The 13,054-nt window shown below is 38.5% G+C and overlaps 2 protein-coding genes across 3 annotated transcripts in view; both read left to right on the top strand.

Annotated features, from left to right (window-relative positions):
* The first annotated feature begins 837 nt into the window (after positions 1-837).
* Positions 838-8,508, top strand: LOC144023815 (trypsin-1-like). The gene is made up of 6 exons (XM_077529695.1): positions 838-1,111; positions 2,525-2,545; positions 4,824-4,998; positions 5,369-5,637; positions 7,274-7,413; positions 7,501-8,508. The coding sequence occupies exons 1-6, from the start codon at positions 853-855 to the stop codon at positions 7,801-7,803; spliced, it is 1,167 nt and encodes a 388-aa protein (XP_077385821.1). The 5' UTR covers positions 838-852; the 3' UTR covers positions 7,804-8,508.
* A 973-nt stretch (positions 8,509-9,481) lies between these two features.
* LOC144023656 (guanine nucleotide-binding protein G(i) subunit alpha-2-like) overlaps positions 9,482-13,054 on the top strand; it is a 40,832-nt gene continuing 37,259 nt past the window's right edge. Inside the window, exons 1-2 of one of the 2 annotated variants that reach the window (XM_077529340.1) lie at positions 9,482-9,629; positions 9,792-9,958. In XM_077529340.1, the coding sequence (XP_077385466.1) occupies positions 9,619-9,629; positions 9,792-9,958 (178 nt within the window). In that variant the 5' untranslated portion in view covers positions 9,482-9,618. Of the gene's footprint in view, positions 9,668-9,791; positions 9,959-13,054 lie in introns of both variants that reach the window. The other variant, XM_077529339.1, reaches the window with a different exon arrangement.

Below are 13,054 nucleotides of genomic sequence, written 5' to 3' on the forward strand. Positions count from 1 at the left end.
TTACAATGCACTTTACCAACTGTGCCACCAAGCAGTATCAGACACCTGGTAATGATGGTAAGTTATATGTACGGAAGTGGGCGTGGAAACTGCAAAAGTGATATTTAGGAAAAAGTTCAATGTCTGTCCCATTGAAAACGAATGGGGAAAAGTTGATATTAAACGTTAAAATTTACAAAATACTGTAAGTAATGTGGAATCAGACGATATATATCCCGGGAGGCGTGAATTTTTTAAGCTAGTTGAAATTTGAACAGCGTAAATTGGAAGACTTATGTGGGAGTTGTTAAGCGGCAAAAAAAAAGTGTGGAGAATAAAAATCACAATAACATGTGGGAATGCTAGCATTCCCACAAAAAAATGTGACTTCCTCTTTAAAAAAAAAAAAAAAAGGGGGGGGGGTAGGGATTGGTGGGCAGAAATTATGTAATTACTTAATTTCAGAAAAATGATCTGCCAATAACCTACATGGACAAGTTTCTCTCTCTCTCTCTCTCTCTCTTTAAGTCCTGCTTTGTGTTGAGGACAACAGAAATAATCTGTGGGCTTTATTGTGATTTTTGTGTATAAGGTGGTTGGGCATCTGATTAGGACACCTCTGTTGAGTTTGTTTCCTATTTTAAACTAAATTTACTCATAACGAAGAATTTATAGGTTTAATAGGTTTATTGTATGGTTAATTATATGAACTACTGCCTTGGGAACATTTGTAATCCTGCTTGAACAAATAGAAATGCTATTCCACTAAAAAAAAAAAAGACGAAATGCACTGCCAGACAAGAACGCAAATATTTTGTGTTGATCTGAGATATGTAATCTTGTTTTCATCTGCCTCATGTTTATTTTTCTCCAATGTTTTCCGCTCATTGTGTGACTTTACTCCATTATGCGTATGTGAGTGACTGGCATGTAAGGTGTGTACACCTGCTGCTTTCCACGACACGTATTAACAATGGTAATTTATTTCCTCTTGGGCGTGTTCATGCTGACAAGAGCGGCGTACCTGCATTCAGGCACACACTTTTTAACTTCCTTCTCTTGTGCGCGGACTTCAAACACAACATGGAATTCACTTGGCTCGGCTTTCTGCTCCTCGCCGTCCTGGTCCCTGGTGAGTTTTGTTTCATTTTCTCTCTTATTAAGTAGTTTATATTCATGTACACGTCGTGTGCTGCGGGTCAACGACATTGAGGCCATTACACTTGAAAAGTGTTGCGGCAAAGTCCAACTCAATTTGACTGAATGACAACATGGACTTAAGTTGGTTTTTTTGTCTTTTAAAAAAGTAACTAAACTGAACTCTAGTGGAAAACGTTTTAATGTTAGCAAAATGACACAAGTGCGACCATACAAGTGAAACTCTAAAAGCTGAGGAAACGTCTGAATTTGATCAGGTTTACTAGCATGTTACCGTACTTAATATGAATGACATGTTAGGTGACGTTATTCTTTGTACTTGATAATCATTCACATTTATTTAATCTTGTTTTTTTTCCTAAATCCTGTTTTTTTAAAATATGTAAATCAATATTAACAGTCTACTTGATGTTTTATTGAACCAATTACATCACAGTATTCTAAAAATATTCCATATAATACAAAATCCAGCCTTCAAAAATAAAGGGTTTGACCTAATCTGTACTCTGTCAGGATCTTTGAATCATCATCAATCAGCCAGTAAAAAAAATAAAAAAAATAAATAAATAAAAACAAACGATCACTGAGCTCGCTTTTGCTAGCTTGTCCTGCTAGCTGTTCTTGTTAACTGCCGCTAGCCACTCTAGTTCGCCGCTCCCGCTAGCACCTGCTCGCTCCCTCGCTCACTCCACGATAATTGGTAGTAATTGGTGGTATGCGAAGTATGGCCTCTTTGAAGCGCCATAGTGCGCTTGCCTAAAAATAATTGAATTCTATTAGTTTGACACTAGATGGCACTAAATAATACACACTGAAAAAACACTCGCTGTGTATGGGGAGAGACTTGTCTCGACATTATTCACACAAATACAAACCCTCCTCCGTCCACTAGGAGGCAGTGTTGCTGACTTCATTGATAGGGACCGAGTCATCTCCTGTTTGTTGTTTAAAAATTAGAAATTGAAAAAACGGAAAAGTAAACTACATCGGATCTGCTCTTGTGTGTTTATTTAACACAAATTGGGAGTGGAAGCAAAATATGGCCGTAATTGTTTCCCTTGAGATTACTTTGCCTCGACACTGACGGTGTTCTTCTTCTTCTGCTGCTGCAGCAGAAGACGTCAACTCAAATGGCAAGTTTAAAAATAACCCAATAAATATCATTACAATAATTATGAAGTAATAAAGGAGGAATTTCTGTTAAACCAGTTTGGGTTTCCATTATGTCTTAGTCACTTCCTGTTGCCTTATGTTTTGTTATTCTGTGGGTTTTCCCGTAATTTATTTTTATTTTATTTTTTTAATCATGGCTGACGTTTGTGATGTACATCCAACAAGCCTCACCCAAATTCTACCTGAATCATGTTTATATTTTTCTGTCCTGCAGGTGGCGCTGGGCAGTCAAATGGTGAGCTACATTTTCCATTCTATTGTGTTTGACATACTGAAGAAAAATCCAAAATCGTCATTTCACTTGGTGTGGGTTTGTCTAAGGTGTTCCATACACAAATATGTGTGCTTACATGGTCACATGAAGCCAGAGAATGTTCACTTGAATGCTAATGCGAATACTGAATCAACATTCTTAATTTTATTTTATTTATATTGGGGCCATTGAGAGCAGAAGTTACCTCAAGGCTCTAAAGGAGCAGGTCTTGAACCGCGCTCCTCACACAAGCCTCAAACAGCCCGAGGCTGAATGTGATCGAGGAGAGGGATAAGGGAGTAGTGTGTACTGTATTCAATGAATTAGCAATACTAAGACAACGGCCATTACTTGCTAGTAGTTGTTATGATTACAAGTTACTGTCCCCAAAAAGCGATTGTAACTAAATTACTTCATAATAAATGTAATTAGTTACCAAGGAAAGTAATTATTGCATTACTTTTTTGAAAAATCTTCAAATATGTCATAGAATTCATATTTTTGTTTCATGGACCATTTGCATAGAGTACAACAGTATATGAAGGTACCTTAGTTAACATAATATTTATTGGACTTCTTAGCACAACTAGCAAACTTTCTCTAGGCCCGATCCAAGTATTTTCTCAACTGCCAAAAGTTTCTACCATAAGAACTTGAAGTGCTTTTAACTCAGTGTAGTGTAAGATGAAAACCAAACTTTCACGCAGCTTACAAGAAATTGGTACATATAGTACTTTCAACAACATATTTTCCACAAAAGTTATCCAATAACATAGGCTACCTTCAACTCTTTGTGCTGTAAAGTTAATCAATCAAACTTGGGTGTTCCATTGACAAATGTTTCATCAGATTAAAGTAACTAATAATAGGCATGGACCAAAAAAAAAAAAAAAATGCTTTTAACTTGCTGCACTTGGTGTTGTGACAACACCCACCGACTTGAACTTTTCCACTGATTGGCTTATCATGAAATTGTACTCTATCATTACCAGATGATTATTACTTAGGTCTGTCACCCCACCCCACTTACAAAGAACAATCAGAAAAATCATGCAATATTTACAGCTCATATCCTGTGCCTGGTGGTGACTCAGGTCTGATAATAGCTGTTACCTGTTAGTTTATCAAAGGTTATCAGTTATTACGTGTCACATACATTTAATTTTCTGTTACAGTAATGGTGCTCCAAAATTTGAAATAGTAATTCATTAGCTTACCCATTAATACCCCATTATTTTTTTTAACACCGTTATTCCAACTTAACACTACTAAATGAATGTAATAATTGGAGCAGATGTAAAGGTTTTGCTGTTTCTTGACTGTACTTTTGTAGGCACTTTTGAAGAAAGCGGAAATGGAATATTGAATGTAACATGAGAGAAATGTGAGTAACCTACACTAAAGGCAGCTTAGCTAATGGACGCTGCCAAACAGAAAAATTCAGGTGGTCATCATCATAGATGACATTTAGACCAGTTTTCAGATACAATAATACCTTGACTTGCAAGTGTAGTGGGGGGGGGGGGGGGGGGGGGGGGCTGAGCCATTAAAAGGAGAGTTTGCCGTTTTAGAGATGCTAAATAAGATTTGAATGTGTCCTCACTTTGCTAATTCCTACATGCCTCCCCTCAAGTCAGACCAAGCCATTGCCCTCATATATGTGCTGAAGCACGTCTCAAATGTGTTCTTTCGTAAAGACCTACAGTAAAATTTTGAAAGTACGTGTGATAAATAGTCATGGAGAATTCTGTAGCGGCTTCAACAAAATAACGGCGTTAGCATAATAAACTAGCATTAGCACTGTACTGTAACTAGGCCACCGCTATACTTGGTTGATAGCATGGCTTATTCCTGATAGAGATTTACTATAACACTAAATTTATCAGTGTGATTTTTTTTCTACATGTACACTGAATTAAAAATCTAAAAGAGGTACCTGTCAAGCAAGAATATTGCTTCTTAGCTAGCTAAATTCTCTTCGCTCTACTACTGTTTGCTAGTCGTTAGCACAGTTGTTAGCAAACAAGCAAGGGGCACTTTATATTTCATTTTCCAGAAGTGGGTATTCCGACAGTTTCATTAAAATTCTTGAAGTGGTTTCATATCAGCGGAAGGCTGCAGAGGTGTGCCTGCTAAGCGTATGCCCATCAGTGCGCGGCAAATAACATCTGGTCGGTCACAAAAATATTGTAACTGTGTTAGCTGTGAGAATGCTAATGCAAAATCCTAAATGCTGTGTGTGTGTGTTTGTATGAGACAGAGCCACAATGTGGAAGAGTGTTGGTCGGCTCCAGTCAGCGGATCGTGGGCGGTGTGACGGCAGCCGAAGGAGCGTGGCCTTGGCAGGGGAGCCTACACCGGAATAACTTCCCCACATGCGGAGCATCGCTGATCAACAACCAATGGGTGCTGTGCGCCGCTCACTGCTTCCCAAAGTGAGGCTCGCACCACTTGGTGGAAGTACAGTGAATACCTGTACATTCCGAGGCATTTAGAAACACAATAGAGTGAAAAGCTACAATTTAGTGACCATACAATAAGAATAATAAAAAAAAAACACAGCTCTATTCAAACTTTTTTTTTAAGTACAAGCCATTAATGGCAGCGGAGCACACATTACCTCTCCGAACAAACACACTCTAAAGCCCAATTTACACTGGCTGCGGAACAAACGCGGTGCGTTTTCCGGACGGCCGCCGTACGGCCGCCGCAAATCAAGAAGCAGCATAATGCCCATTGAATTGAAGCAAAAAGTATCTTCCTGTCGATTAGTGGGATGATATCAATGTGTGTGTTTGCTAACAGCTTGATCACCAGCAACCTGCTGGTCTATTTGGGCCGCCAGACCCAGCAGGGCACCAATGGGAATGAGCAGGTACGCCGGGTGACGCAGCTCATCCCCCACGAGGACTACAACGCTGACACCTTCAACAACGATATCGCTCTCTTGCGGCTCGACTCGCCCGTCGAGTTCACCGACTATATACAGCCCGTGTGCCTCGCCGCTCAGGGCAGCACCGTCGCAACCGGAACCGAAGTCACTGTCACCGGATGGGGCACGATCGGCACTGATGGTACATGCATCTGCAAGTAGCTAGCTATGTTCTATATTGTTATCTTTACATGTTGCACAATACTACGCTACAATACTAGTATACATGCTATAATTTGCTATGCATGTTTAACAGTGGAAGTCAACCTTAAATGCTAATGCTAAAGTTCTTAGCATTCAGCTTCTAGCATTCTCACGCAATTTCTGCAGAAATTGCACTTATGTTAAATGTGACCTCACTAGTCTAAAAATGACATTCTGATTAATATTACATTTGTGGAATATGAGTTATGAAGCAAAATCCATCTGTTTTTATCCATCTAACTGGGGGTGTAGCCATTTTGCCACTTCCTGTCGACTGAAGATGACATCACAAATGCTCAGAGCTGAGGCAATGACCTATCACAGTTCACCTGTTTTCTGAAGCTGTGCTGTTATTGGTTGTTACCTGAGACCTGAACAACATTGATGTCATCTTCACTCAACAGTGATATGTGATTGTGATGAAAGTGTCAAAATGGCCGCCCCTCTGAGATGGATAAAAACTTCTGGATTCTGCTGTTTAACTTATATTCCACTAACGTAATTGTTAGGTTTACAGACCAAAACTTGTAAGAATGACAACACAAGGATGAGAAGACAAGACTTATTCATTTTTACTCGCAGCGAGGAGAGCAGAGTTGCCTGGTACAAGCTGTCAAAGATGCTCTGGCAATCCTCTTGCATCCTCTCTTTTTATTGGGGATTGTTTCCTATCCGGTTAAAAAAAAAATAGCATTGCACTACTAAGGGGTGGGGAAAGCGCAATAGTGCAGCGCTGCGTTATTTTTAAGATAACATATCTCTCTGCTTGGATGTAACTGTGTTGCAAATTCTCCATTAGCAATGAAAGTTTTCGCTTCTGCTCCAGACTTTGTGACTCATTTTAAACACAGCCGCACTGTCTGGCGCAGTTCATCTGAAGAAATAGGTATAAAGTAGTTCACTTAAAGTTCATATGAGTGTGAAGCATTTTAGCAAATATGACCCTTGTGAGGAATAAGCGGTCAAGAAAATGGATGGATGGATAATGACTTAGATACACTTTAAACGTAACAGTAATATTAACTCGAATGCCATATTTAGAGTAGTGGGGCCGCATAGAACATATTATTGTCAAAGGAAAAAAAAATCAGGTTGAATTAAAAAAACTTTCCAACGGTTAAAAGGTCCAAATAAGAGCTCCCCCTGTTGGATCCCATTAGTTGTCAATGAAAATATGGTAGTCGGCTACTAACCGTCCTACCCATAATGCACTGTACTGCCAACATGTGCACTTTGCTTGTTGGTCAGCCATTTGTAAAATAACACCCATACATGTGGGTAGACCAATAACAAACATAAAAACAATATGTATGAAATTTATCAAGTCGTGATATATACTTATTTGTATAAATCTCTACAAGTGTTTACGTTTTCAAATTGTACAACATTTCAAGGAAATGGCAATATAGCCTCACTGGCGAGCTAGTTTTAGAAAATGTCTGCAGGCTATCGTTTGGTTTTTGGGGTTACCTGGTGTTCGCGGGCACCATGATGGCGACCTCCGCTTCCGCTTTGTTTTTATATGTATTTTGCAGGCGAGTGTATTTTTAATTACTGCTTTCTTGCCTCGTCAGAGCCGCTTCCGGCGCCGCAGGCGTTACAGGAAGTGACCGTTCCGATCGTGTCCAACGGCGACTGCAACGATGTGTACGGCGTCATCACCAACAACATGATCTGCGCTGGAACCGATGCGGGTGGACAGGACTCATGCCAGGTGACCTTGCGTTCATGTTTTGAATATTTGATGCTGACTTTGCAAAAAAAAAAAAAAAAAAGTTGACCATTGTGTCAATGTTCGCAGGGGGATTCGGGTGGTCCGTTGGTGAGCCTGAGCGAAGCGGGCGTTAATACGACCAGATATGTCCAAGTCGGTGTGGTGAGCTTTGGACGAGGATGCGCGTTGCCCGAAATCCCGGGAGTCTACGCCCGAGTGTCCCAGTACCAGTCTTGGATCACGAGTCGCGTCACTTCAGGCCCCGCGCCGATCTTCGTCAATTTTGTGTCCGCCGAAGAACCCACAGGCGGCGCCGGGTTGGTTTACCTCTCGGCTCCTCTGCTCCTCACTCTCCTGCCGACAATCTTCAGCACCCTGGTGCTCATGTGATGACGACCGTCAACATCAAGTGAAGAGATTCTAACCAAATCACAGTGGTGGCTCCGAGTTACATGATAGGAAGCTACCGCTAACTCCTTTGGATTAATTTGATCTAATGAAGAATTAATTTCGTTTTTTATCTGCTTTTCTCCATTAATGTTGGTGAATTGATTGTGAAGTAGCTCTATTGTATGTACAATTTGCTTTTATGTAATCTTATAGATTTTCCATGCTTTAAGGTTCCAAATGTATGAAGTCACAAAGCTCAACATGACAAAGTTACTTTCTCTTTGTCACACTTTCACCTTATGTAAAGTTTTGCACTGAATTACATTTGCATGTGTGTTAATTTGAACTGAAGCACTATCATGAATGCTGCAATGCAACTCTTTGCACTGTGTGACATTTGAATGTAAGAAAGCTTTTTTTATGGTTATTCCACAATGTCAACTAATATTTGTATTTCTCGACTTGGGGTTTTTCCTCTTTTAGTAAATGATATTGATCATAACATTAGTTGTTGTTGTTCTGAGAATGTAAATAAGAACAAATGATTTCAATTTGCCAAATTTGTGTTGAATAATGTTAGTATTTATATTGATCCATGCCAGTCTGAGTGTCATCATGTGATAATCAAGTTTTAGCTTCTCTAAGCCAGGATAGCCAGAATCTTTATCCAAATCCGAATAAAAAGTAAAATTTTGCCGATCCTAATTCACTACGTAATGCAATTATGTGAGGTGGTCTTGGCCCCCCCCCTGATCACCATGTAACTCTGCCCCTGCATCTCACGTATGCGGTTTCAACAAATATGTCGATGAATTCACCGCTTCAGGTTTGTTTAATTTGTAGACAGTCAGCAGCATGTTGCATTATTAGGTCAAAACCAGAAAAGAAATGCACTGAAAGGGAGAAATTCTCTTCAGTTTTTCAATATTCTAGCAAAAGTAATTGTGTGTCCATTGCAGTGCACCACTTTATGTAATTGTTCCATGTTTCTTTACTCAGCTTTCATCTGTTAGCAGAGTCTGACTAAAAAGTACTTTAGTTGTATAGATTGGTTGACTAACAGGGATGGCAAACTGCGGTCCTCGAGGCCCGGAGTCCTGCAGGTTTTATAGATTTCCCTACTGGAAGTGCAGCTGATTCCAATTAACAGGCTTGCTTCTGCAAAGCTTGCTGATGAGCTGATCAGGACTCAGCTGTGTTGAAGGTGGGAAATATCCAAAACCTGCAGGATTGCGGCCCTCGAGGACCGGATCTTGCCACCTGTGGACTAAAAAGTACTTCAGTTGAATAATCAATCACGTAAAAAATAAATAATAATAATAATAATAATTAAAAAAAAAAACCTACATCATTAATGGTTTTATAGTGACATCTATTGGTAGTGTTTGTTCATAACACCTTTTATGTTTTTTAGAAGCACCACGCTCAATATTTAAAATATTTTTTAGATACTGTATATAATATATTGACTGTATAAAATTGTCAAACAACAATTGTACATAAACATTTAACTATTTTATCCAATAAAATTAATGTGATTGTAAATTAATACATTAAAAAGGTATATTCTTATAGTCTCAGCTATGAATAACTTGGTTGGCCCAGAAAATTAGCCTACTTGAGCACGAAAATAGTTTGTGGCTTGTTTATGCTCTCATTTTTTAGCTCTCTTGGCCACCGTAGCGGAGGCAAGCAAGCAAGCAGACAGGTCGTATCTGAGATGAGAGCAGCAAGCAGCGATCTGGACTGAGGCGAGAGCATTTCAGCTGCGTCGTGGAAGCGAGCAGCACCACGCGCGGTTCTGATTGTTTGGAAATGGATCACCGGTAACAGTCAACACACATGATCACATGATCTGGAACCAGTTAAGCTCCCATTCATCCGGAGACATTGACTTTTTTTTTTTTTTTGCCATTGGATTTTATTTTTCCCCAAACATTTTTTTTTTTTTTTTTTTTAAAGCTTTCTGCTGGTTTTTGTTTCTTTAGAGAGCCTTTTTGCTGGGCGAAAGGTTCGGCGCTGCCCTGTCTTGGAGCCATGGGCTGCACGGTGAGTGCCGAGGACAAGGCGGCCGCGGAGAGGTCCAAAATGATCGACAAGAACCTGCGAGAAGACGGAGAAAAGGCGGCTAGAGAAGTCAAGCTGCTCCTTTTAGGTAAGTCTTGGTTTTGTGCGCCTACAATTATGTGCGATGCAGCCCGATCATCATTTGGCAGGCAAGGAAATCGGTGGTCACAACATTAGGTACACCTGCTCAATCTAACACAAGCAACACAAGATCTGTGTCACTAAAAATGTCCTTCCAAAGGTAATGATTCTCAGTTTCGATTGACAGTGTCACTCACTCAGCTAGTTCTCCATCATAGTGATGGGCAAATATTTGTGCTCAAATAATGTATTTGAGGTTTTAAATGGCTAGACCGAGCTCATTAAGTTGAGGTAAAAATAAAGTAAAAGGTGCATTTAAAATATTTACAATTTCTTTTGACGTAAAAGAATTATTCTAATACACACACACACACACACACATATATATATATATATATATATATATATATATATATATATATATATATATATATATATATATATATATATATTAGGGCTGCACGATATTGGAAAAACATGCGATATACTTGCCGAACGTAGCGATATCGATATTATTGCGATATTTAACATGATGTACCTAAAGAAATTACATTTTTATTATCTAATGAAAGAAAAACATTTTTCATGCAACAAAATAAGCAACCTTAATATAATCTTAGTTAATTAATTGTAATTATGTCTTGATAATTTTCAACTATTGCATGGCGATGCACATTTTAGTTAACATCTGACTGGTCAAATTCATATAAAAAGCATAAAATTCTGTATAAAACTTATTGCATGCCTTTGCGATATGCATATTTCAAGGGCCAATATCGCGATATCGATATTGTTTCGATATATTGTGCAGCCCTAATATATATATATATATATATATATATATATATATATATATATATATATATATACATATATATGTATATATATATATATATATATATATATATATATATATATATATATATATATAACAATTACAATATATAATTTAAACAAGTGTTTAATGAGGTAACCAAACGCATAAATAAATGCAGTGCATTCAATAAAATTTTAATTCAACATTTTTTGTGAATAAAAATGTTGAGATAAATTCTCATAGTAATGTGTTTATATACGTGCATATTATATGTAAATATGTGTATATGTTGTACAATTATTTAAAACCCCTGGGCAGTATCTTATTTTGAAATGACTTGGTCAGAACCATCAAAAAGCCGAAAACTGGTCCCAATAATGCCTAAGGTGACATAATTGAATATAAATAAAATTAAATTAAATAAATACATTGCAATTAATTAGTTCTAATAATTTGTTAATTTTATTATTTGTAATTATTTAGCCCGTGACCCTAGTGAGGATAAGCGGTTCGGAAAATGGATGGATACATGTAATTTTTCAAATAAAATTGTTTAAAAATGTATATATAAAATAAATATAAATATATAAAATAAATATAAATATATGTATTTTTTTTTAATCTTACGAATATTTTTTTGCTATATGGAATGTTTCCAATAACCATTTATAAATTCAGATAAATGAATTAAAAAAAAAAAAAAAGAAAATAAACAAATACGTTTTCGTGTAGAAAAATGTTCATTCAAATTGATAAATGCAACAAATTTATGCAACTCGTTCAAGTAAATGCTCTGTGGGCCTAATTAAAGAACGGAGCGGGCCATATGTGGTCCCTGGGCCATACTTTGCCCACCCCTTCTCCATTGAATAACCAACATATTATAAACAGCTGGTTTCTTTGCACGTATCTGCAAACTACAACCACATCACCATACCACTAATGCTTCAATCATAACTGGCATGTACATTCAAATAATCTTTTGAACCCATTACCCTTGACCCAGCTTTCGAACCCAGCTGCCTGTTTAATTTTGGCCCTGGAAAAGGTACAAACTTTCGAGTACAATAATGAGCCCTGTGCTCTAGATGAGTGCCGATTGCAGTCACCTCGCTCCTCGTTTTTTATTTTTTTTATCTTATCTTGTTGAGCCCCTCATAACGCAAACGTGTGGAAATGTGCGTTGCCGAGCGGGAGGATGCTTGGCTGGCATGTGTGGCGCGGGACGTGTGTCATCTTGCTGTGACAAGCTGTTAACGCAAGGATGGAGAGAGAGAGCGAGCGAGCTGCAGGATGGCTAGTCAGCTGACAAGTCAATAAGAGAGGCCAGCAGGCCCACGCCAGCATGCCTTTGTGAAATCTTCAATCAGCACCATGAACATATTGTGCTAGGTGGGCAATTTCAGCACCGAAGTGAACGTTGCAGAAGCAGACTGTAAAGGTTTGTGTGATAAAATGCTGCCAGACGGCGCTCGCCAGCATGGAGAGAGACTGTTGCCCCTTTTGCTTCTGCACTAAAATCTTCCCGTTCTGTCTGTCTTATTTTTGCGGTTGATTTAAGGACACCCTTGTGCAAGCCGTAATTGTTGTATTTGTCAACGTAGTGTGTTGAGGACGCACGTTAGCTTTGGCTAAGAGATGATGAGTCATTCCGTAGTGGCCACTGACTGACTAACGAGCGCGGGAAGCGTCCCATTTCTTTTTTTGACTGTTCTATGTAGGGATGTGCTAAAAAAAAATCGATACGGCAATATATCGTTGCGGGCCTCATTACAATACACTAGGGGAGTGAATTGCCTAGTACCTGAAGATTCGATTCGTATCACGATTCACAGGTCACGATTCGATTCGATACCGATTAATCCCGATACGAATGGTCACGATTCGATACCGATTAATCCCGATACGAATTTATAAGTCGATTGTTGCGATTTTTTTCCATTCAAATTTAGAAAATACTATCAGTAAATTTGTACATGTACACTGTAAGATTTGTATGAATATATTTATCTAAAACTTGAGGCTTATAACCGTGAGCCACTGTACACAAACAGTTTGCAATCTGTTTCACATTTGAACAGCATTAAAATAAAAATATTAAGGCTTAATGTGCCGTTCATATAACATTCTTCCATGCTCAAGGTGTGAATCCTAAAAAAAATCGATTCTGCCGATTATTGAATCGATTCGAGAATCGCGCGATGTAGTATCGCGATATATCGCCGAATCGATTTTTTTTAACACCCCTACAATACACGTATCGATACGCAGGCGTCAGAATCGATA

This window comes from Festucalex cinctus, chromosome 8 (assembly GCF_051991245.1).
Source record: "Festucalex cinctus isolate MCC-2025b chromosome 8, RoL_Fcin_1.0, whole genome shotgun sequence".
In the NCBI taxonomy this organism is placed as follows: domain Eukaryota; kingdom Metazoa; phylum Chordata; class Actinopteri; order Syngnathiformes; family Syngnathidae; genus Festucalex; species Festucalex cinctus.

Coding starts and splice junctions, on each gene's coding strand:
- LOC144023815 (XM_077529695.1), top strand. CDS start 853: ATGTTTTCCGCTCATTGTGTGACTTTACTCCATTATGCGTATGTGAGT. Junction 4,999..5,368: donor GCCGCTCACTGCTTCCCAAA/GTGAGGCTCGCA, acceptor GTTTGCTAACAG/CTTGATCACCAGCAACCTGC. Junction 7,414..7,500: donor GTGGACAGGACTCATGCCAG/GTGACCTTGCGT, acceptor CAATGTTCGCAG/GGGGATTCGGGTGGTCCGTT.